The 25056-nt window shown below is 40.0% G+C and overlaps 1 protein-coding gene across 1 annotated transcript in view; it reads left to right on the forward strand.

Moving 5' to 3' along the window:
- Nucleotides 1-25056, forward strand: part of LOC137640983 (uncharacterized) — a 60986-nt gene that overhangs the window by 15789 nt on the left and 20141 nt on the right. The window contains exon 4 of the mRNA XM_068373439.1: nt 414-560. Coding sequence (XP_068229540.1) covers nt 414-560 — 147 coding nt within the window. The remainder of the gene's footprint in view (nt 1-413; nt 561-25056) is intronic.

A 25056-nucleotide genomic window follows, 5' to 3' on the forward strand; every position in this document is an offset into this window, starting at 1 on the left:
TTCACTCAACCCCTTATTCTCTGAAGGAGTCAATTATTGTTCAGAAATTTACTTTATTAAGAAATATTTCAATGGGTAATAACAAGGACATTCGTATGGAATGTAATGGAAATTTTTTCATTACTCTGCCAATCAAAGACAAAGGTTTGAATTTTTTTTTCTATATTTCCTGCAACTTTCGATATTATTATTGCAATGAGTTTAGAATTGCAGTTTTATGCATGGGAACAATATTAGGAAATATTATAGCAGGCCGACAAATACTGCGTTCCAAATGTTGATCAAAATTAAAACTAGAAGTAGTGTATTCTTTAGTGAACACTCTTATATAACTATGTGCTGTATATTTTTTGAGACCCTTATTTAAACCTTCTACTTTACTCTAATCACCTGTTTTGCTTTTAATGTTTTAGGCGACGTTCTGCAGAGTCACCCTGCAACCTACTATCACTATGAGCCTCTTCTAGATTTTGGAATCCAGCAAGTGAGGCATGGAGACTTGGCTCGAGAAGCTGTTCATAATCTCAGGAACCTCCTCAACTGCGATTACTCTGACCTAAGTAAGAGAGCAACACTTCTTTTCGATATGTTATGATGATCGGGTTTATCATATTATATCATATTATATCATGTGATCATCACATCACCACAAGCTATAACAAAGCCTTAGATCTTATGATCAATTTATATATATATATTTTTTTATTTTACCAAAAGAGGAAGCAATTGTTTTCAGGTTATGAAAATTTGCGCTATGTTGATTTCATTTCAACTGGAATTTTCTATAGTCTCTGTCTTTTTTATTATGTTATGTGATCCTTTTATCCATTTCGGTTTTAGATAATCCATGTCCAAATAAGTGGTCTAATTTTTATACAGTTGTTTTTGTAGATATATATATATATATATATATATATATATATATATATATATATATATATATATATATATATATATATATATATATTTCTATAAATATATATGTGTGTGTAGTAATTTATCACATGTACTCGGGATATTTATTCATTCATTCATGGTCTTATGACATTGGATCCTTCTCTCTGTTTACGGTTCAATTTCCCATTGTCTCCACATACACACAGCAAATAGTCTGAACTATTCTTTACATATTCTCCTCTGTCCTCATACACCTGACAACACTAAGATTACCAAACAATTTTTCTTCACTCAAAGGGTTACTGCACTGTAATTGTTCAGTGGTCACTCTCTTCTTGGTAAAGGTAGACGAGACTCTGTAGCTATGGTCAGCAGCTCTTCTAGGATAAAGTCACTCCGAATTTAAACCATTGTGCATAATTTTGTTGTGATTATGTGGGACTTGGCAACATAACAATAGATTTATCATCATTCAGAATACAAGCTCCAACGTCATAACCAGAAGAGTCAACAGTAAGAGTAATAAGTTCTTCTGCATTGTTGTATTTTAGCACAGGAGCTTCTTTAAATAATTACAGTATTTAAAATTCTTGAAGCTTTGAGATTGTTCTCCATTCCACTATTATTGTGGTGGCCCATTGGAAACGTCACTGTCTGGTAATCAGCCAGACTTAGGTTCTAGTCACGCTCAAGCTCCATAGTTTCTTATAGTGTATGCAACCTCACTATCCTTGCAAGATAAAAACAGGGGCTTTGGGGGAGCCTATAGTTCTACCTGCTGAGTCATCAGGAGCCATTGCCATGCTTTCCCTGATCCTAGCTTGGGTGGAGAGGGTCTTGGCTCTGATGATATGTTTATATTTCAGAGTCTAAGGCATTGTTACTGTCCCTTTCTTTTGCCGTTTATGATTGGCATTTAAACCTTTAAAAGTCAACATTTTTCTTAAAAATTTTCAGAGGTTCATTTATCTTTGACAAATATCTTGTTATATCCAGGAATACAAGAATCTACCAATTTTCTGCTAACATGGGAAGTTAGTAATGAAATATGTTTTAATTGATTTTTTACTGGTTCAATCTTTCAAATGTTAACACATTTTCCCATTTACTCATTTTTGTCATTTTTCAGCTTTATTTCTAATTGTTTTTAACCTTGGCTTTTTATCCATGCATCTTTGTAACACTTTCTTTATCCTTTCATCTTGTCATTTATCATTACTTTCATGAACTAGAATGTCATCCATAATATCCTATTCGCATTCCAAATCCTCAGACATTTCATGCATCCACCTCGGATATATTTCAAGGGCCAGACATGCTCCAAATCTAGTTGTAAATACTTACTGTACATCTCCCAAAATTGTTTTAAAAGTCAAAAGTGTGAATGATTCCTCATTTAGTAGAAGCTAAAAAATTCTTTAACAGCAACAAGACCTGAAAATTTTTTGCTTTGCCTTTTATAATCTTTTTGACGCTTATTCAATCCAGTGGTATAGGTAAAGGATAACCTAGTTTTTTCAAAACCTAATTGAGGTTCCTCGGTTTTAAAAACATTATTAGCTTATCACTCTTCCCTATTATTACCCTACTAATTACATAATTTAATGGATCCCTTTCCTTTTCTAAAACCCCTATTTTCTCTATTTCTTCTAGTTCAGCCTTGAGTCTAATTTTATGAGGAAGCTTACTGGTACTTTTCACAGAGAATGTTCGACTGGGTTTATAATCTAAGTCAACATTCCCATTAATGTAAGCTACCTTTCGAAACCTCTGAGTATTCAGACATCACACCATATATAACAGATCTATATACATATATATATATATATATATATATATATATATATATATATATATATATATATATATATATATATATATATATATATATATATATATATATATATATATATATATATATATATATATATATATATATATATATATATATATATATATATATATATATATATATATATATATATATATATATATATATATATATATATATATATATATATATATATATATATATATATATATATATATATATATATATATATATGTATATATATATGCAAACATATATTAGACTTATCTAGACTCATAGGTTTTATGAGCTTGACAACACCTAAAGTTCAGAGGCCTTTTTGTTGAGCAAAGGTTCATAGTGAACATCTACAACATATAGCACTTAGTTTATACTTAATATTATCATATTACTTGCATTCCATATTATACCATATTGGAACTTTTTGGCTACAAGTGAAAGACATGAGTGTATTCTTTGACTTCTTAATTCTGGGTTTGAGTTTCATTTTGTCAAAGAACCTCTTAGGTAGCCGGTATCTTCAACACTTGTAACCACTAGCGCACATAATTCAATCTTGTACTCTGTAAACTGAAGGTTGACAAATTGTTCTTACTTTTTGATATTTACGCAGGAGCTTAAGCCAATGGAATCCTTCTGAGTAATTCGATATCCAACACTTTAGTCCATAAAATCCTCAGGTCTCGAAGAATCTTTTACCCCAGTACTCAGGGCAGCTTTTTCCTGCGTATTTTGTTGCTGGTTTCTCAAAGGATGCAGAGTCTTAAAATAGCCGCAACGCTCACATTTGTGTCATTCATGATCTGATGCAGGACAAAACTGCCGTCCAGGAAGATTTATATAGTTAGAACATGTGCAAGTCTTGACTTCGTGGCTTGGTTTTCCATACTGCTTCATATGGTTGCTGGATACTAGATTCACATCTGACAGGCAGGTGACATTGAATATTTTCATATGCTCTTTACTAACTTCATAGACTGACCCTCGATCAATTAACTCGTACAGCGATAGATCATCGAATCTTAGTAGTCATCTATTATTCCACAAATAATCAAATCCATCAAAACTCTCAATATAAAGTTTACCATAGCAGCAGTTCTTTGCTTCATTTTTCAAATCAGTTCTATAATTTTCCCAGGTTCTTGTGTTCCTATAGTAAGCATTTATCTTTCATAAATAATATTATTCTTGGGCTCAAAGTGCTTCTTTAGCCCATTACTAGATCACGGTAAATCTTCTTTTTCTCTTCAGAATTAGGAAGTATGCTAAAGATATCTCCCAGATTACTGCCACCACAATGCCACCTTTGCCTCATCCCTTTCCTCAATCTTTTAGATACTTATCATTTGAATCTAAAATTTCTGGTAAAATCTCAGCAACGTTAATCTCAAGAACAAAAACAGGTAGTCAAGGCTATTGTCTTACCTGTTTATGGTACCTCGTTCACAAGTGCCAAGAACTTTTATCATTGCATTTGTTATGATATGGCATAGCATTTGAAATAAATAGAATTTGGAGGTTTTATGAAAATGTGTGGACTTCAACTTAACTACTTTCTCTTGAGTATAGCTTGATTACATATTTAATATTTAATCGACAACACATTGATTTTCTTACCATAGACAAAATAAATGACTTCTGATTTCATCTTTTATGAGCTGCATAACAAGAGGGCTTAAATTAACTCATCAAATATGCAGTTGACTTCAATACTCCATACATTTGCGGATGCCACACTTTTTACAGAAGCACCCAGAATTCTTATTTAGAGTCAGACAAACATTCCACAAATTATGTGTAAAGCATATTATTAATGATGCACTTGACATACTGTATGTCTTACTTCCTCGTGACATTGCAAGGACACGCCATCGACGTCCCGGCCAGAAAAAAAGAAAATGGATTATTATAATGAAAACAAGTTAGTACATCACATGCCTGAATTCAAAACATTCAACACAGAATAAAAAATATTGCAACTGCAAAAGAAACAAACACATACACACACACGCACACCCACACACACATATACTGTATATTGTATACTGTATACATACAAACCTACATATATATATATATATATATATATATATATATATATATATATATATATATATATATATATATATATATATATATATATATGTATATATCTATATATATATATATATATATATATATATATATATATATATATATATATATATATATATATATATATATATATATATATATATATGTATATATATGTATATATATATATATATATATATATATATATATATATATATATATATATATATATATATATATATATATATATATATATATATATATATATATATATATATATATATATATATATATATGTGTGTGTGTGTGTGTGTGTATATATATGCGTGTGTATATATATATATAATATATATATATATATATATATATATATATATATATATATATATATATATATATATATATATATATATATATATATATATATATATATATATATATATATATAAGGTTCAGTAGGGAATGTTGGGCGTTTGTCAGTGCGTATGGGCCAGGTTATGAGAAAAGTGAAGAAGAGCGGAATGAGTTCTGGAATGAATTAACTAGGACTGGGTAGAAGGAATTATGTAGTTGTCATGGGTGACTTAAATGCTAGAGTGGGCGCTGGAGAGGTAGAAGGTGGCATTGGGAAGTATGGCGTACCAGTTGAAAATGAGAGTGGTGAGAGACTGGTAGATATGTGTGTTGAGCAAGAGATGGTGATAAGTAATAGCTTTTTCAAAAAGAAAGATAAAAATAAGTATACATGGGTAAGAGTGGTAAATGGAAGAGTAGTAGAAAGGGCATTAATGGATTATGTGTTGATAACTAAAAGAATGTTTGGAAGATTGAAAGACGTGCACGTGTTTAGGGGTATGGCTAACGGTATGTCTGATAATTTTTTGGTGGAAGGAAAATTAGTTGTAGCAAAAGAGTGGGGGAATAGAGTAGGTGGATGTAAAAGGGAGCTAGTGAGGGTTGAAGAGCTAATAAAACCGGGGGTAAAAAGTAAATATCAGGAAAGGTTGAAAATGACATATGACAAAGTGAAAGTAAGAGAAACTGGTAATTTAGAGGAGGAGTGGAAGTTAGTAAAAGAAAATTTTGTTGGGATTGCAAGTGATGTGTGTGGCAAGAAGGTTGTTGGAGGCAGCATGAGGAAGGGCAGTGAATGGTGGAATGAAGGAGTGAGGGTAAAAGTGGAAGAGAAAAAGAGGGCTTTTGAAGAATGGCTGCAGAGTAATAGTATAGAGAAGTATGAAAAATATAAAGATCAATGTTGAGGATAATAGGGAGGCAGATATAATTGCTGTTGCAGGTGTTGAGGTGCCAGTGATGGGAGATGAGAATGAGAGAGAGATTACAATAGATGAAGTGAGGAGAGCACTAGATGAAACGAGAGTAGGAAAAGCGTCTGGTATGGATGGTGTGAGAGCTGAGACGTTGTAGGAAGGGGGTGTGACTGTACTTGAATGGTTGTTGAGATTGTTTAATATGTGTTTTGTGTTGTCAATGGTACCAGTAGATTGGGTTTGTGCATGTATTGTACCACTATATAAGGGTGAGGGAGATGTGCATGAGTGTTGTAATTCAAGAGGTATTAGTTTGTTAAGCGTAGTTGGAAAAGTGTATGGTAGAGTAATGATTAATAGGATCAAGGATAAAACAGAGAATGCAATCTTAGAAGTACAGGGTGGTTTTAGAAGAGGTAGGGGTTGTATGAATCAGATTTTTACAGTAAGGTAGATATGCGAGAAATATTTAGCAAAAGGTAAGGAGGTGTATGTTGCGTTTATGGATCTGGAGAAAGCGTATGATAGAGTTGATAGGGAAGCAATGTGGAATGTGATGAGGTTATATGGAGTTGGTGGAAGGTTGTTGCAAGCAGTGAAAAATTCTGCAAAGGTAGTAAAGCATGTGTTAGGATAGGAAATGAAATGAGTGATTGGTTTCCGGTGAGAGTGGGGCTGAGACAGGGATGTGTGATGTCGCCGTGGTTGTTTAACTTGTATGTTGATTGAGTGGTGAGAGAGGTGAATGCTCGAGTGCTTGGACGAGGATTAAAACTGGTAGACGAGAATGACCATGAATGGGAGGTAAATCCGTTGTTGTTTGCGGATGATACTGTACTGGTTGCAGACACAGAAGAGAAGCTTGGCCGATTAGTGACAGAATTTGGAAGAGTGTGTGAGAGAAGGAAGTTGAGAGTTAATGTGGGTAAGAGTAAGGTTATGAGATGTACGAGAAGGGAAGGTGGTGCAAGGTTGAATGTCATGTTGGATGGAGAGTTACTTGACGAGGTGGATCAGTTTAAGTACTTGGGGTCTGTTGTTGCAGCAAATGGTGGAGTGGAAGCCGATGTACGTCAGAGAGTGAATGATGGTTGCAAAGTGTTGGGGGCAGTTAAGGGAGTAGTAAAAAATAGAGGGTTGGGCATGAATGTAAAGAGAGTTCTATATGAGAAAGTGATTGTACCAACTGTGATGTATGGATCGGAGTTGTGGGGAATGAAAATGATGGAGAGACAGAAATTGAATGTGTTTGAGATGAAGTGTCTAAGGAGTATGGCTGGTGTATCTCGAGTAGACAGGGTTAGGGACGAAGTGGTGAGAGTTAGAACGGGTGTAAGAAATGAGTTAGCAGCTAGAGTGGATATGAATGTGTTGAGGTGGTTTGGCCATGTTGAGAGAATGGAAAATGGCTGTCTGCTAAAGAAGGTGATGAATGCAAGAGTTGATGGGAGAAGTACAAGAGGAAGGCCAAGGTTTGGGTGGATGGATGGAGTGAAGGAAGCTCTGGGTGATAGGAGGATAGATGTGAGAGAGGCAAGAGAGCATGCTAGAAATAGGAATGAATGGCGAGCGATTGTGACGCAGTTCCGGTAGGCCCTGCTGCTTCCTCCGGTTCCTTAGATGACCGCGGAGGTAGCAGCAGTAGGGGATTCAGCATTATGAAGCTTCATTTGTGGTGGATAATGTGGGAGGGTGGGCTGTGGCACCCTAGCAGTACCAGCTGAACTCAGTTGAGTCCCTTGTTAGGCTGGGAGGAACGTAGAGAGTAGAGGTCCCCCCCTTTTTTTTTTTGTTTCATTTGTTTGATGTTGGCTACCCCCCAAAATTGGGGGAAGTGCGTTTGTATATATATATATATATATATATATATATATATATATATATATATATATATATATATATATATATATATATATATATATATATATATATATATATATATATATGTGTGTGTGTGTGTGTGTGTGTGTGTGTGTGTGTGTGTGTGTGTGTGTATCTTTTAAGATAGAAACTAAGATATATATGGAAAGTGTTCTTATGAACGTACAAGAATACCATTCTACTGTATATATTATGAATATGTGTAACAGATATTACTTTAAGTAAAACAGATTCATTATACATAGTTATACATATTAAAAGAGTGAACTGGTCCATGAGGGATGGTTATAAAAGAACCCGTGGTGGCTCTCAATGTGATTAGGTCATTTGAATGATAGGCATAATAGATATCTCTTTATTCCCCTCCATCAAGAACCAGCGCTACTGGTTTAACCTTTGGTATTTTCTTTTACTTACACTGGTTAAAGACCTTCATATAAATTAGTAACCCAGAAAACAAAACATGAAGCTGTACACAGCCACTAAGAATTTTTTCTATGTAATTATTTTCGTAACTAAGACTAACTGTATATTGTTATCTGGTGATAATTTGCATTTGGTGTAAACCACTCGTACTAAATTGTGTTTAACGTAATATTGATATTTCCGTTGAAGTTTTCTCTCTTGAAAGGTGAAGAAATCTTTCCAGTGATGAGCTGATGACGGTGTCCTTCATATGATTGATGAGGTCAACAGGAAACACCTTGGTTCCTACATAAGTTTGACTGTTTGGATGCTTCACTCACATTACACGTTATAAGCGATATCAGAGGAGACCAGATGGCTTCTAATGTACAAATTCATAGAAGTAAGAACTACGCAAGCGTTGGAACAATCCATTTCATGCTGAGTGAAAGATGATTCTTTATATCATTTACAAGGCACAGAACTCACGTGTGTGAGCGAACAGTTAGGTTGTAACTGAGAGGCTAGGTGAATGCAACTAAACTTTATTAAACAATCATCGGGTTTATATAGGGCAATTTGCGAGCAAGAACGTCACAATAATTCAAGCACAACAGAACATGAGCTTGCATGATAACATAGGTTGGAATATTAACAGTGCAGGGAAGAGTGAGAGAAAAGATAAAAAATCAAAACTTACATTGAAGAGGTGTAGAAGAGTAAGAGTGCACATTGACACGCTGTTGGTGAGTGACATCAACCAGCAGGAAGTGGTAATGTGAGAGGAAATCCGCGTCGAGGATTGGCAATGTGACGTCAGCAATAAAAAACTTCCAGTGATATTTGACGCTTTCAAACGATAATGTAAGAATCTCGTAACCGTAGGTGGGTATCGCAGATCCAATGGCAGCTACCAGACGGACGTCAGCAAATTTTGACAGACAGACTATGTCGTGTCCTGGAGAGTGGCTTTTGCAGAAAAGATTGGCAAGCATCCGTGTCTATCAAATATCGCATGCCCGTATCTGCATCATGTAAAATGAAAAGAATAGTGACAGAGAAGGCCACCGCCACAAGCGATGGCCTACTTACCCGTTTTTTGGGGTCACTCACAACCGTTCGAACATTTTTCGCAGCAGCCCAGAATCTGAAGTGGTAGTAGATAATTGGGCATCAGTAAGTGGTTGTAGAGGTTGTTGGTTAGGGCATGAGCGAGTGGTGGGGTTGGGCAGCTTTGACGCAGCTGTAGGATGTCCTGGGGTGGCCATCTGTGGTCCTACCGCATTCATGTCAGTTTTGGTTGAGGTTGAATAGTTTTCCTCTTTGTCAGGAGAGGATGAATTGATGAGGGTCTTGAAGGTGGTGAAGTGGCTGTCCCAAGGGCACCGACTTTGGTCATTGAAAATATCGACATCCGGTATGGCAGTGCGTACAGATTCGGGTAAGCATCGTACCCAAAGGACACGAAGTAGGTTCACCTCACGAAGAGAGCCGTCTGTAGCAGGTTGCAGTCAAGTAGCACTGGTCATTTCCCTGAGGGTGAATGACGCCATTTAGTCCCCCAACGGTTCCTGAGAGAGCTGAAAAAATTTGTTCATACAGGCGTCTGGCATTGGCAAGTATTGCTCCAGGAGGTATGCTTTGAAGGCGTTGTATGCTATGGGAGGTGTCCCTTTGCTCTCAAAGCCAATCGGAGATTTCTGGGAAAGCGTCCTCAGGGATAACCGTGATAACATACTCTCCTTTGGTGCTTGACTGTCACCCCCTTGATGCGAAAATAGACTTCAGCACGATGAAACCAGGTGAAAACTTCTCTGTTTGCGAAGGGTGGCAGTTTTATTAAGGCGGGATGTGCCGAAGAGGCAGGTTCGGTGGGCAGCATCTTCAAACAGTACGGCACAGCAGTGAGGGGGTAGGCAGGAGGGAGCGGACACTTCAATGGACATGAATGTGCAAGCGAGCACATCATCAGGTTTATATACAACGAATTGCGAGCAAGGTCGTCACAAAAACCAAACACAGCAGAACATGAGCTAGCGTGATAGTACAGGTTGGTATATTAACAGTGCAGGGAAGAGTAAGTGATAAGATAAAAAATCAAAACCGTTATATGAGCGAAATATAAAACGAGTTCAGTACACATATTTTATATGATGTAACTCTAAACTATATATCTATAATACAAATGACACCATTACGCGCCTGCACAATGTGTTTCCATGCTATATCACAGCAGGTAGTCTTAAAGATTATTCTGAATACGTGATGGTTGTCTATTTCAGAAATATATTAATTACTTATTTAGTAACATGGCTCTAATAAAATTTGATATATAACTGGTAATATATTTAATTTCTTGCTATTTACACAATAAATGATTACTGTGATTATATGAACGGTTGACAATCAGTAAAATTTGACCATTTGAATATGCATACTGTCTTAGGGCGCCATGCATTTGCTAATAAAACAATTTCTGAGGGCGCATACTATATGTACCTTACGATATGGGAACGGAAATCTGATTTAGTGTCAGCAAATATTTCATAATATCTGCTGAAAAACTTCCTTTTCCTCTAACTATTATTTCCTCGGGTACATTAGCCTAAACGTCCGTGTTCATCATATTAGAAAATGAGAAGTATATATATATATATATATATATATATATATATATATATATATATATATATATATATATATATATATATATATATATATATATATATATATATATATATATATATATATATATATATATATATATATATATATATATATATATATATATATATATATATATATATATATATATATATATATATATATATATATATATATATATATATACAATATATATATATATATATATATATATATATATATATATATATATATATATATATATATATATATATATATATATATATATATATATATATATATATATATATATATATATATATATAAATAACGGATTTTGAGCGAAGCGAAAAATCTACTTTTAGGTGAGGTGGCCATGTCGTCCTGATGGAAGGTTCCTTCAGTAGCTTCCTTTGGATATATGTAACTACTAAAATATTCCCAGAGAATTAAACTAAAGGTTTTCACAGAATTCTAACTTCTGGAGCTAGTATTCTAAGGGTTAACCCTTTAGAATATCGTATATCAACAGGGGACGCATGCATTAACACGTCACATGGCCATCTGCACCCCACCTAGCGTTTATGCTTCGAGGGGGAGATGTGGCGAGTGAATGTAGGAGGTAATTGAGGTGCCGTTCCAAAGATACTCTCCCTTCGCCACTGTTACGATACTCGCAGCTGCATGACGTCACGGCTGCCAGCATCATTCCGTTCTAGCTATAACCGGCCTCCGCGATACAGTACAGCAGGGAGGGATCTAGTAGGCTGAACTGGAACAGTCGGGCGGGTCCATCAGGACGACATGACCATCTCACCCAAAAATAGATTTTTCGCTTCGCTCAAAATCCGTTTTTTGGGCTCAAGCCATGTCGTCCTGATGGAAGTGTACCAGAGAATTAATGTATTGTGGGTTTGTTTCCAATTTAAGTGCCTGGTACTCCGAATAAACGTTCCGTGGTCTGGTGACCAAGAGACCGTGACATCTCCGTGTAATGTCACTACCAGAGGCATTACAATGACCTGACGTCCCGCCCCCCTGGCGAGGAAGGTCCTAGTAGGACAAGAGGAACATCTCGAAGTAATCTGACGAAGAAAGACTCACCTGGATAAGAAATTGTGCCGGTCTTCAGACAGAACAGAAGGGTAAGTATTTGTGTAGGAACAAATTTATACCATTAGGTGAGTACATAAGAGATAGTAATAACTTTAGAAAAGGTTCAGTAAAACGCGAACAGCAATATATTTTCATATAATAATAGGAGCGAAGGAGACGCATGTTGTAAATAAAATAAATATCTTATTTGAAATTTGCAAGAAAATATGAAAATTTTTGTACAATAATAAAATACAATAATAGACATAGTTATGGTAAAAGCTGGTGGTGCAGAATCGGAAAGAGAAACAATCATTTCTGTAATCACTAGTTCCTGAGGAACGTCAGTCTTTTAAGTCAAGATACACTTTATGTTCGAGAACATGTGGCACATGTGTACGAATCTATGTCGTTTCACCTTGGTAAAGGATAGTCCATTAGTGACACTAAGTGTCCACTGAAATCTCTATGTAACGCACTAGGGTCAACACAGGCACCCGTTTGAGTTAAAGTCCCGAGAAAACTCACTGTCCTACGCAGCACTAAACAGCAGGTTTCATCACGCTACCTGCTGCCACCACGAATCTTTTTACTTCTCACACCTGCTTCGAATAGTGTTTGAAAAACACTCTGGGGGACTCCCAGCCTGTGAAGGATCGGAGGCTTTCGAAGTCCATTCCTTGGAAGAAATTTAGGGAAGAGGCGACTTTCCTGGGATCGTGACCTGCGGGCGTACTGTCAGGATCCGCTCTGCGAATGAAGTAGGTGATTTTCGCTCTAAGTTGTTTTAGTGACAGGTCGCTGCCCGACGTTTCTCCTTTGAAAAGCTGTCCTCCACCAAAGTCAGAAGTTCTTCGAAGATAGACCTTAAGACTCTCCACAGGGCATAGAGAAACATCTTCCTTCAGGGGGCAGATTCTCCAAGGGCCCCATCTTTTGGTGGGAAGTTCATATTTAGCGAGAAACGTGGGGTCAGGGAAGAGGGTAAGTTCCCCCGTGTCGGCGAACTGTATCTGGCCCTCTTCTCTTGATAATGCCACTATTTCACTGACTCGGCCTCCCGAAGCGAGAGCAAAAAGGAAGATCACTTTCTGAGTCAAGTCTTTCAGAGGGCAAGATTCATTGTCCAAGTTAGAGGCAAAATGGAGCACCTTATCCAGGGACCAGGTGATGGGTCTCGGTGGAGGTGCTGGACGGAGTCTAGCACACGCCTTCGGGAGTTTATTGAAGATTTTGCTGGATAAATCTATTTGGAAGGCGTACAGAAGTGGTCTAGTCAAGGCCGATTTGCAGGTGGAAATCGTATTTGCTGCTAAGCCTTGTCCATGAAGGTGAATAAAAAGGACATGCAAAAATCTATGGAGATTTCCGTAGGGTTTTTTGCCTTGACGAAGGATACCCACTTCTTCCAGGATGACTCATATTGCCTTCTGGTAGACTCTGTTTTGTATTCCTCTAGGAAGTCCAAACTTTTCTTCGAGATCCCAAACCTTTTCTTCACGGCTAGGGAGAGAAAATCATGAGATGAAGGTCCTTGACTTTCTTTGATGAAGCGAAGACAGTCGACTTCTGCACCTGTTGGGAGAGAACTGGGCCCGGCAGGGGGATCAGCTTGGGCTGTAGCTCCAAGACTAGGGGGAACCAGTTGCTCCGGGGCCACTTGGGAGCCACTAGGGCTGCTGTCCCTTTGAAGGTTCTCAGTTTGGAGAGGACTTTCAGCAGAAGGTTGGGTGGAGGGAACAGGTAAATCTTGGACCATCTGTTCCAGTCCAGGGACATGGCGTCCACTGCTTCCGCTTTGGGGTCCTCGTAAGGGGCCACATATCGAGTAAGTTGCTTGTTGTCGCTCGTCGCGAAGAGGTCGATCTGTAGTTCCGGGACTTGAAGGGAGATGAAGGAGAATGATCTTGCGTCCAGGGACCATTCCGACTCTATGGGGTTTGTCCTCGATAGAGCGTCCGCCGTCACATTGCAGAATCCTTGTAGGTGAACTGTCCGCTAGGCGGAAGATGGGTAGTAACACCTGATTTAGGTGGGGCGATCTCGAGCTCTGATGATTGAGACATCTGACTACCACCGAGCTGTCCAGAGTTAGACGGATGTGTATCGAAGGACGCGGGGATAATTTCTTCAGGGTGAGAAGAACTGCCATGACCTCCAAGATGTTGATGTGAAACGTCTTGAATAGGGGAGACCATGTTCCTTGAACTTGTCGCTGGTGGGAGTGGCCCCCCCCAACCCTCCAGGGAAGCGTCCGTGTGGATGTTGAGCGATGGAGGTGGAGGTTGGAGAGGGATGGATCTTTTCATGGTCCTTGCTTCTGACCACGGGCTGAGCAGGGAGCGAAGCCTGTTTAGTAGGGGTCACTTGAGGTCTCTTCGAGCGACGGATGCGTTTCGTCTCCAGACTCCTGATGCATCCTTTAGCTGTGCTCGAAGCACTGGGTTTGTCACTGAGGCGAACTGTAGTGAGCCGAGAAGTTGCTCTTGCTGTCGTCTTGATATCCGTTTGGATTTGAGAAGTCTTCTGACAGACCCTGCTATTTCTTTCCTTTTCTTTAATGGGATGGAAAGGCGGTGTGACTGAAGGTCCCAATGGATTCCTAACCATTGGAACTTCTGAGCTGGAGCGAGGCAAGACTTCTTGGTGTTTATCTTGAAACCCAGATGTTCCAGGAATTGGGTTACTTTGCTGCAAGCTGTCAAACACCTTTCTGGCGAAGTCGACCAGACTAGCCAGTCGTCGAGGTAGGCCATCAATTGGACGCCCTGAAGGCGTAGCTGGTGGACAATCGTGTCTGCTAGCTTGGTGAAGATTCTCGGAGCCACGTTGAGCCCGAAGGGCATGGCTCTGAAGGCGTAGCTTCTTCGATTGAGCCAGAATCCTAGGTAGGAGGAAGCGTGGTGGTTCATTGGGATGTGCCAGTAGACATCCGCCAGGTCTATTGAGACCGTGTAGGCCTTGCGAGGCAGTAGGGCTCTGATTTGTTGAAGAGTCAGCATCTTGAATTTGTGGTTCACAATGAACTTGTTGAGGGGGGACAAGTCCAGAATGACTCTGAGTTTGTCTGAGTCCTTCTTGGGAACACAAAACAGTCTTCTCTGGAACCTGGTGGACTTTGCCCTCTTGATCACCTTCTTGTTCAAGAGTTCTAGGACATATTCTTCCAAGAGGGGGGTTGATGGCTTGAAGAATTGGTGGAAGGTTGGAAGTGGTTGCGTCCAGCTCCAACCTAGTCCCTTCTTGATGATGTTTACCCCAGATGTTGGAGGAGATAAGTTTCCGGGGTTCGTGTTTCACTGCCGCGTTGGCAAACACGAACTCTCTGCAGGTTCTTCGGGACCTGATGAAGCTGTACAGGTCCTTCATCACAGTCACTAGGTGGGTTTTTGCCAGAACCATATAGAGGTCCAGGACCCTAACGTCCCCAGCCATGACCTCGAGCTGAATCTGGAGAGACAGGGAGGCAGCCAGTCTCTCCTTGGTCTCTTGCTCCCGAGAAGAAGGTGGTCGTTCAATTTCGGGAGGTCCTCGTTAAACTGACGTCCGGCTACGTCAGGGTCCAGCTTCCCAACCGTGAAGGTGTACTGGATATCTTTCCAGAACTTGTCGTCGGGGGGGAAGGGCGAGGGAGAGTGTCCTACACTCCTCCAGGGTAGGACAGGGTTTTCCTTCTTCCACCGTCTTCATGACTGCATGGAAGGCTTTTTCCACGAAGGGGAAGGATGCGGAAGAGTGAGCAAGAAAGGACGGGTGCTTCTTCCTTAGAGCCGGCATTTTCGAATTGGTGAAGCCGCGGCTCTTCAGGCAGTCTATCAGTAAAGCTTGGGCCTTTGAGTGATCAAACATGATCACCTCCTTAGGCTCAGTCTGCTCCTTGGAGGCCGGTTCGGTCTTAAGTCGGACGTAACAGTACGGGTAAGCCTCGAAGTTCGGGAAGAATTCCACTTCTTCCAGGAGGATAGACCCAAGCTTGTCGTTTATGAAGATCTTGCCAGTTGTGATTGGCATATGCTTGGCGTATCTCCAAGGGTTAGACTCCAAGCAGGAAGGAAGATCCTTAACCGAGATCTTCTTCGGTTGCCTCAATTCCAAGAATCGACTTGTAATCTGGGCGGAATGCTTACTAAGCCTCTCGTCCATTAAGGCCAACAATACCCGGATGGCATCTTTGGTGGCAGGCAGCACGGGCTGCGGTGCGGCGGAGGTAGAGGGGACTGGCTCCTCGGTCACTACAGGAGCTGCCGGAGGTGGAGGGTGGCCTCGCCCTCCGAATCAGGGTATTCCACCTGATCCTCTTCATCCTCCGGATCCTCGCCCATGAGGGTCCTCTCAGTGTCGTCGGACACGTCCGACATCTTCTCCACCTCGTCTAGACTACACTTGCTAAGCGTAGTCTCGATGTTCGTTTCAACGGTCACTTGTGTAACAATATGTGAATGTTGTGGTCAGGAATTCGTATGTAATCAGTGTATGAATATTGTTGGTACGCTGTCTAAGTTTGTAAATGATATCTGTTGTTTATGTTTGGGTAAGTCACGTGACCACACAGTCTTCCGCATTCTCCCCCCCTCTACACATGTTGGCTCGGCAATGCTGTATAACTTGCTGTTTAACTTGTATAATAAACTAAGGTTAATTACCCTCAGCTTATCAATCAGAACCCATAACATGGTGTCAGGAGTGGTTCTTATCTACATATAAGCTGGATTAAAGAAGAAATGAGGGTAAGTGACAGCTTACAAGTTACGGACCAGTTTGTTGATGTCCTAGGCTACGACTTTTGCCGACGTGCATAATTTTTCCCAGTGGGATAAGTTTTTTTTTTCTCATCATAATTAAGGTAGTTTTGTACCATAAAGATGAATGTACAGCTAACTCCACCGAGTCCTATGGACTTTAGTGCAAGTACTAATGTAGCCCTCAAATGGAAGAAATTTAAAGAAGCTTTTATTAACTATGAAATTGCCACAGGCTTAGATAATGAAGCTGACAGACGAAGGGTAGCAACATTCTTGCATGTCATAGGAGAATTAGGGGTTGAGAAATATAATACACTGTCTTGGGATACAGATGGAGATAAATATAAGATAGATAAGGTATTAAGGAAATTTGATGCAGAATGCAGTCCCAGATCAAATATAATCATGGAAAGATACAAATTTCTCAAGCGGAAACAAGAATCTAATGAAATTTGTGACCAATTCATAACTCAGTTAAGAATTCTATGCAAAACTTGCAATTATGATAATGAAGAAGAAATGATCAGGGATCAATTCATCCTCAATTTACATGATGATAAGGTTAGGGAGAAATTACTGGATCATGTGCAGATGGATACAAAGCCAATGACCTTGGAAAGGGCTGTGAATTTTGTAAAAAATTATGAAATGCAAATTCAGCAAAAGCAGCAGATGATTAGTAGCAATACTGAAGAAGAGGAAGTTAATGTCGTGTGGAAGAAGAAAAATAAGTACACATATCCTCAAATTAAGCCTAAGTACAATTGTGCCAAGGAAATAAAAGATTGCAGGTATTGTGACAGGATTCATAAAATTAGGATGTGCCCAGCATATGGTCAAGTGTGTGCTAAATGTAAGAGAAGGAATCATTATGCTAAACAGTGTAATACTAATTGGAACTCTGAAAAAGTGAAAACTTGTGAAGAGAATGAGGACAGTGATAGTGACCTTCAGCAAATTAGCACAATAAATGAATCGATAGGAAACATTTCTATGTCTCATGAGAGAAAGCAGTTTGTAACCATGACTGTAAATCAGCAAGAAATAAATTTTCAGATTGATTCCGGTGCTACGTGCAATGTTTTGAGTGTTAGAGAATTGAAGCGTTTGATTGGCAATGATAAGTTAGATATTGGTGATAGCATCAAACTGAAAGTGTTTAATAATAAAACAATCGAGACTATTGGAATTAAAACTCTAATGTGTGAAAGGAAAGGAAAGCAGTATAAACTTAATTTCTATGTAGTGAAGGAAAATGTTTCTTCTGTAATAGGTTATGAGGATGGACAGAGACTGAAATTGATCAAAATTCTTGTGAATGATAACCCAAGTGCTAAGCAAGAAATAAATGAGGTTTCTCCAAAAGGGTTAGATAAAAACAAGATTATTTCTGATTTTCCTGATTTATTCGAAGGATAGGGGGAATTAGGACCTCCATGTAAGATAAATATTGATGATACATTGTCACCAGTGATCCATGCTCCAAGAAAAGTTCCGTTTGCCCTTAAGAGAAAATTGAAGCAGCAGTTAAGTAGTATGGAAGGTACCATTATTGAAAAGGTCTCGGAACCTACAAATTGGGTTTCTAGCATGATTTTAGTAACAAAACCTAATTCCGATTTAAGGATTTGTTTAGATCCTACAGATCTGAACAAAGCTATCAGGAGACCCCATTATCCACTTCCAACAATTGAGGAAATTTTACCAAGATTGGGTAAAGCTAAAATATTTTCAGTACTTGATGCAAAGAACGGATTTTGGCAAGTGCAACTTGACAAAGAGTCAAGTTATTTGACTACATTTAATACACCTTTTGGTAGGTATAGATGGAAGAGAATGCCTTTTGGTATATCATCGGCACCAGAAGAGTACCAGAGACGAATGCATGATGCCTTACATAATTTAGATGGCATAGAAGTAATAGCAGATGATATCCTAGTTTATGGCAAAGGAAATACTGATCAGGAAGCTTTGGAAAACCATGATAAGAACCTATTGGCGTTACTACAAAGATGCCGAAAAGAAAACATCAAGTTAAATCAAGAGAAGATGAAATTACATGTGACTGAAGTTAAGTACATTGGACATTTGCTAACAAAGGATGGTGTTTGTCCAGATCCAAAGAAAATCGAAGCTATTAATTTTCTAAAAGTGCCAAGTGATGTTAAATCATTGAAAAGATTTCTAGGGATGGTTAATTATCTTTCAAAGTTTTTACCAAGGTTGTCAGAAGTAACTCAACCATTAAGAAATCTGGAAAAGAAAAATGTTGAATGGCAGTGGAACTCTTCTCATGATGAAGCATTCTCCAAGATTAAGAAACTAATTGTTGAAGCTCCTTGCTTGAAATATTTTGACAGTAATTGTAATGTCTTTACAGTGTGATGCTTCAATGTCAGGATTAGGTGCTGTCCTAATGCAAAACGGTCACCCAGTGGCTTATGCTTCTAAATCGTTAACTGAAACAGAACAGCGATATGCTCAAATAGAAAAAGAGATGTTAGCCATTGTTTTTGCAGCATTACGTTTTGATCAATACCTTTATGGCAAAGATGTTATTGTAGAAACTGATCACAAACCCTTGGAAAGTATTTTTAAGAAACCATTAATGAAATGTCCCAAGAGGTTACAAAGTATGTTATTGCAATTGCAGAAGTTTAATTTGAGTGTTAAGTATAAACCAGGTAGTAAAATGTATATAGCAGATACATTGAGTAGAGATTTCTTGTCGAATACATTTTCAGGTGCTGATAAATCTGATGTAATTGCATTATTTGAAGAGGTTGGTAATGTAAATATGACAGAACATGTTGCTGTGACAAATGAAAGACTTGAGGATATTAGACAAAAGACCATAAGTGATATTACATTGCAAACATTAAAAGAAACAATTCTAAAAGGTTGGCCCACTCATTGTATAGAGGTTCCTGAAACCATAAGATCTTTTTTTAAATTTAGGGATGAACTTACTATTGATAATGATATAATATTTAGAGGTAATTGCATTGTAGTCCCATCATGTTTAAGGTCTTACATGCTGAAACAAATTCATTATGCTCACAATGGGATTGAAGCTACTGTTAGATATGGTAGAGATATATTGTTCTGGCCTGGCATGAGTGCAGATATAAAGAATTATGTTTCTTCTTGTGTGGTGTGTAATAAGTATGGTAGTAAACAAACCAAGGAATCCTTAAATTCACATGATTTTCCTTCTAGGCCTTGGTCTAAAATTGGAATGGATATTTTTAGTGTTGGCAATTGTAACTAATTGATTTTGGTAGATTATTATTCATCATATTTGAGATAAATTCATTGGAAAATATGTTAGCGTCAAATGTTGTAAGCAAGTTAAGGAGTCATTTTTCACACTATGGTATACCAGACATTGTAGTAAGTGACTGTGGCTCACAATTTACATCAAGTGAATTTCAAACTTTTGTAAAGAAATGGTAATTTAAACATGTAAAATCATCCCCTTACCACCACCAGTCAAATGGCAAAGCCGAAAATGCAGTAAAAATAATGAAACAGTTGTTCACAAAATCAAGGAGGATGGCCATGATCCTTTATTAGCACTTCTTGAATGGAGAAACACTCCAACTGAGGGATTTAACTCTTCACCTGCTCAAAGATTTTTTGGTAGAAGAACTAAAAGTCAATTACCTATAACAGAAAATTTACTTAAACCCAAGATTGTTGATGGGGTACCAGAAGTTCAAACTAAAAAATTGATTAGGCAAGCTAAATATTATAACAGATCATGTAAGAATTTAGTCTCATTAAAACCAGGTGATGTCATCCGTGTACAACCAGTTCCAGGAAAAAAGGAATGGAAGAAAGGTAAGGTAATAAAAGAGGTTGCAAAAAGGAAATACAAAATAGAAGTAGAAGGCAAAGTACATTTTAGAAATCGTAAATTTTTGACAAAGACATCAGAGACAGTAACTGATAATTATATCGATTCTGATATTGAACTTGAAACTGATGTAAATACGAATGATGTTGGAAATAAATCTTTAATAATTCCTGAAGCTGATAACTTAGAATCACAAAGAACCAGAAGTGGTCGTGTTGTAAGGAAACCTCAATATCTTGAGGATTATTTGTAATAAATTTAAAGAGCCAATTAGGTATGTAGGATTAAATGTATGTTGCAGGGACCATTTATGTAGAAGAAAAGTTCTTCCAAGACTTTGTTGAGAAAATGTAAAAGAAGGGAGATGTAACAATATGTGAATGTTGTGGTCAGGAATTCGTATGTAATCAGTGTATGAATATTGTTGGTACGCTGTCTAAGTTTGTAAATGATATCTGTTGTTTATGTTTGGGTAAGTCACGTGACCACACAGTCTTCCGCATTCTCCCCCGCTCTACACATGTTGGCTCGGCAATGCTGTATAACTTGCTGTTTAACTTGTATAATAAACTAAGGTTAATTACCCTCAGCTTATCAATCAGAACCCATAACAACTTGAACCGGTGGGATCTGATCCTGGGGGATCACAGAGTCTACCGACGCTTTCGGAAAAAGGATGGCCCTCATCTTCTCGTTGGGGAGATACGGTCCGGCAGCGTTTTTCTGGAAACCGCGCACCCACCTGTGCAGTTTCTCTCGAGCATTGTCCCTGGCTTCTAAGGACGGGTGGTTGTCAAATCCCTCGTCGAGGAGGCCTTTGCAGACTGGGCAGGAGACTGGATCCCAGTATTTGAGGTTGCCCTTCTTTGCCGTACAAGGGGCGTGAGTCCGACACGCGCCATGCCCGTAAAAGTCCGGGCGGCGGACCGAGCAGAAGGGGCTTTCGCATTTCACATACTCCTCCTGTAAAAGAAAGAGAACATGAGTACATGGAAATAGAGTCATGACTTACATTACTCTTAAATTAAGATTCCTTAAACTAATTCTTAACTTAGAATTGTGTTATGTGAGCTCCGGATAGGTGAGCTAGAAAAGAAGTAGGAAGACACATACTTGTGAATCCCGTCCAGCCAGGTACCGCGACCTTTTCTGCTGGCAATTCCTTATAGGAGAGGGAATGTTATCCCTATGGGGAAGCCAGCCTAGGCTTCCTTATAAAGGAATTGTCTGCAGGGTAGAGAAGGTCTGAGATCGCTCAGAATTTAGATAAAGGAGGGGAAAAGGGATAAACCCCTCAATATTTGGGAAGGTCCCGGTAAGAGACTGCACTGAGAAGCACAGAGTATGCTGGAATTTTGTATGGTATACTCATACAGCTCAGAGACTGTCTTCAGGGTATGAGATAGCAAAGAAAATCAGTCTGGCTATATGGATGTATAGGTCGATTGCCGGCACGGGGCCGGCAGCCGGGGGGAAGGGGTGCTTGTCCCTGGAAGCCGTGTCGCGTTGCCGGCAAGCCGGAGGCCTGGTCTGGCGGGGTGAATTCGTCAAGGCTATGCTCTAAGTAGCAGAGAGGTAGGAAACACTTATAGGGGCGACCGCCGGCACGGCGGAATGTCGCCGGCAGGGTGGAGGCCTCCGGCTGCCAGCGATGTGAACCTAACTGGGTACATAAGATGGAAGGTGTCTGAGAAGCCGGCGGCAGCGGCGGCGGCGGCAGTGGTCTCCGGCAGCGGCGGCGGTCGCCGGCAGCGGCGGCGGTCTCCGGCAGCGGCGGCGGTCGCCGGCAGCGGCGGCGGTCGCCGGCAGCGGCGGCGGTCGCCGGCAGCGGCGGCGGTCGCCGGCAGCGGCGGCGGTCGCCGGCAGCGGCGGCGGTCGCCGGCAGCGGCGGCGGTCGCCGGCAGCGGCGGCGGTCGCCGGCAGCGGCGGCGGTCGCCGGCAGCGGCGGCGGTCGCCGGCAGCGGCGGCGGTCGCCGGCAGCGGCGGCGGTTGCCGGCAGCGGCGGCAGCCGGCAGGATGGCGCCATGGATGGTACTCAGACAGGAAGTCCTATGAAGTAGGAAGGTCACCGGGTGTGCTGACGACTAGCGGCGACAAGGGGCGGCGGCCCCCGGCAGCGTATAGCCTTAGGTAAACCTGAGATAGGAAGGTCCTATATAGTAGTAAGTTACCTGAGGTGCCGGTGGCCGTCTCCAGCAGGTGGCGGCAATGGACCAGCACCATGATAGGAGAGAGAAAGAGAAGGAGAGAAGGAGGAAGGGTAATGTCCGATACCCAACCGGCATTCCTCCGGAAGGAGTGTACTCATGATAGGGGGGGGAGACCCTATCATCCCACGGCAGGGAGCCGGCAGACGGCTGGATACCCAAGGTAATCCAAGGGAGGATCAGAGAACACTTTAGACATGGGGGCGGGGAGGGTGATCTCCTGCTGGAAGGGCGGCCGCTAACACAACCCCAGTGTTCGACTATGAGGGGGAAATGTAGCAGAGCGGCCACCCAGGCAGGAGAGCGCAGCTTAACCTACCATTCTCCCCGAGGGGGAATTGTAGGACAGCGGACAGGGGTGTGAAGGCAAGCTGACACAAAGAATAGAGTGGGGTAGGGGGGGGGGATGAGGGGGCAGAAGGGATCGTGACCCTAAAGCTCCCAGAGGGTGGGGGAATCTGTTTTCTATACTACCCAGGTAGGAGAGAGGCGCTCTCCAACCCTAGGATAGGTTAGCTCAGAGTAGGAACAGAACTGGTGTACTGTCCTAAACTATAATAAAACAGAGACCCCCAAGGCCTAACCTAAACCAGGAGATCTCCTCCTAGATTAGGTAAGGTTGGGGAAGTATCGCTAGGCTACAGGAGGAAGGGACAAGTCCCAACCAAGAGCAGTCTTGGGGGGAAGGGCTAGCCCCCCCCCCCCACCTTCAGTCTCAGTCGATACCCCAGGGGAAAGAGGTTCCTTAGAGGTGGACTGGGATGAACGATAAGTACTCTGGGGTTCTGACCGAAATCCCCCCATACACTATGGGAGGGAAGAGGGAAGAACTACCTAACCTTACCTACCCGAAGTGTTTCGGGTAAGGGGCTACGAAAGGTAAGGCTACCCAGAGGGAGGTACATAGGGTAAGGGAGATAAGGAAGTATACAAGGATCCCAGCGTTGGGTTAGGTATGGCCTAGTTGGACCAGGCACTGTTCCCTGAATGGTTCCCCGAAGGCGAAAATATGTGCAACATGGAATCTCGTATATGTTTAAAAATGCCTAAATCTTCATAAAATAACACTAGGAACACTCATATGCAGAAGTAAATATGAATACTAGGCTGCGGCCTATGCTAGGCATAAAGGCTAGTATGGGGTCGACTGGCTAGGAGCGCCGAAGACCACTATCGGCATAATATAACTCTTTTCTAATAATGAAGACTAAATAACTAAAGATATATCTCAGATAGGCCTAAAAGGTCGGGGAAGGCTGTTCTGGCTAACTAAATGACGCATGCAAGCGAACAGCCGCGCCGTAAATGGCGACCCGAGGCTAGGCTCAGCTCGGCCACAAAACACAAGATTTTAGCGTAAAAAATCGTTACTCGATGGCCAGAGCTTATTTAAACAATACAAGAACCTGGTACTCAACTTTCCAGAAGAAGGCGAAGCAGAAGGCTGAGACATCTTGAAGGATGCACACAAAAAACAGCGATAACTGGGAACAAAACAAAAGGCGTTATGGCTACTAATAGAGGAATGGTGCTGGTGGACGTGACGTCACGCAGCTGCGAGTATCGTAACAGTGATGAAGGGAGAGTATCTTTGGAACGGCACCTCAATTACCTCCCACATTCACTCGCCACATCTCCCCCTCAAAGCGTAAACGCTAGGTGGGGTGCAGATGGCCATGTGACGTGTTATTGCATGCGTCCCCTGTTGATATACGATATTCTAAAGGGTTAACCCTTAGAATACTCGCTCCAGAAGTTAGAATTCTGTGAAAACCTTTAGTTTAATTCTCTGGGAATATTTTAGTAGTTATATATATCTAAAGGAAGCTACTGAAGGAACCTTCCATCAGGACGACATGGCTTGAGTTCATATATATATATATATATATATATATATATATATATATATATATATATATATATATATATATATATATATATATATATACTTATACAAATCTAGAATTTTCAAAATCATAGCTTGCATACACACACGCATACACACACACACACACACACACACACACATATATATATATATATATATATATATATATATATATATATATATATATATATATATATATATATATATATATATATATATATATATATATATATATATATATATATATATATATATATATATATA

This window comes from Palaemon carinicauda, chromosome 5, assembly GCF_036898095.1.
Source record: "Palaemon carinicauda isolate YSFRI2023 chromosome 5, ASM3689809v2, whole genome shotgun sequence".
NCBI classification, from domain to species: Eukaryota; Metazoa; Arthropoda; class Malacostraca; order Decapoda; family Palaemonidae; genus Palaemon; species Palaemon carinicauda.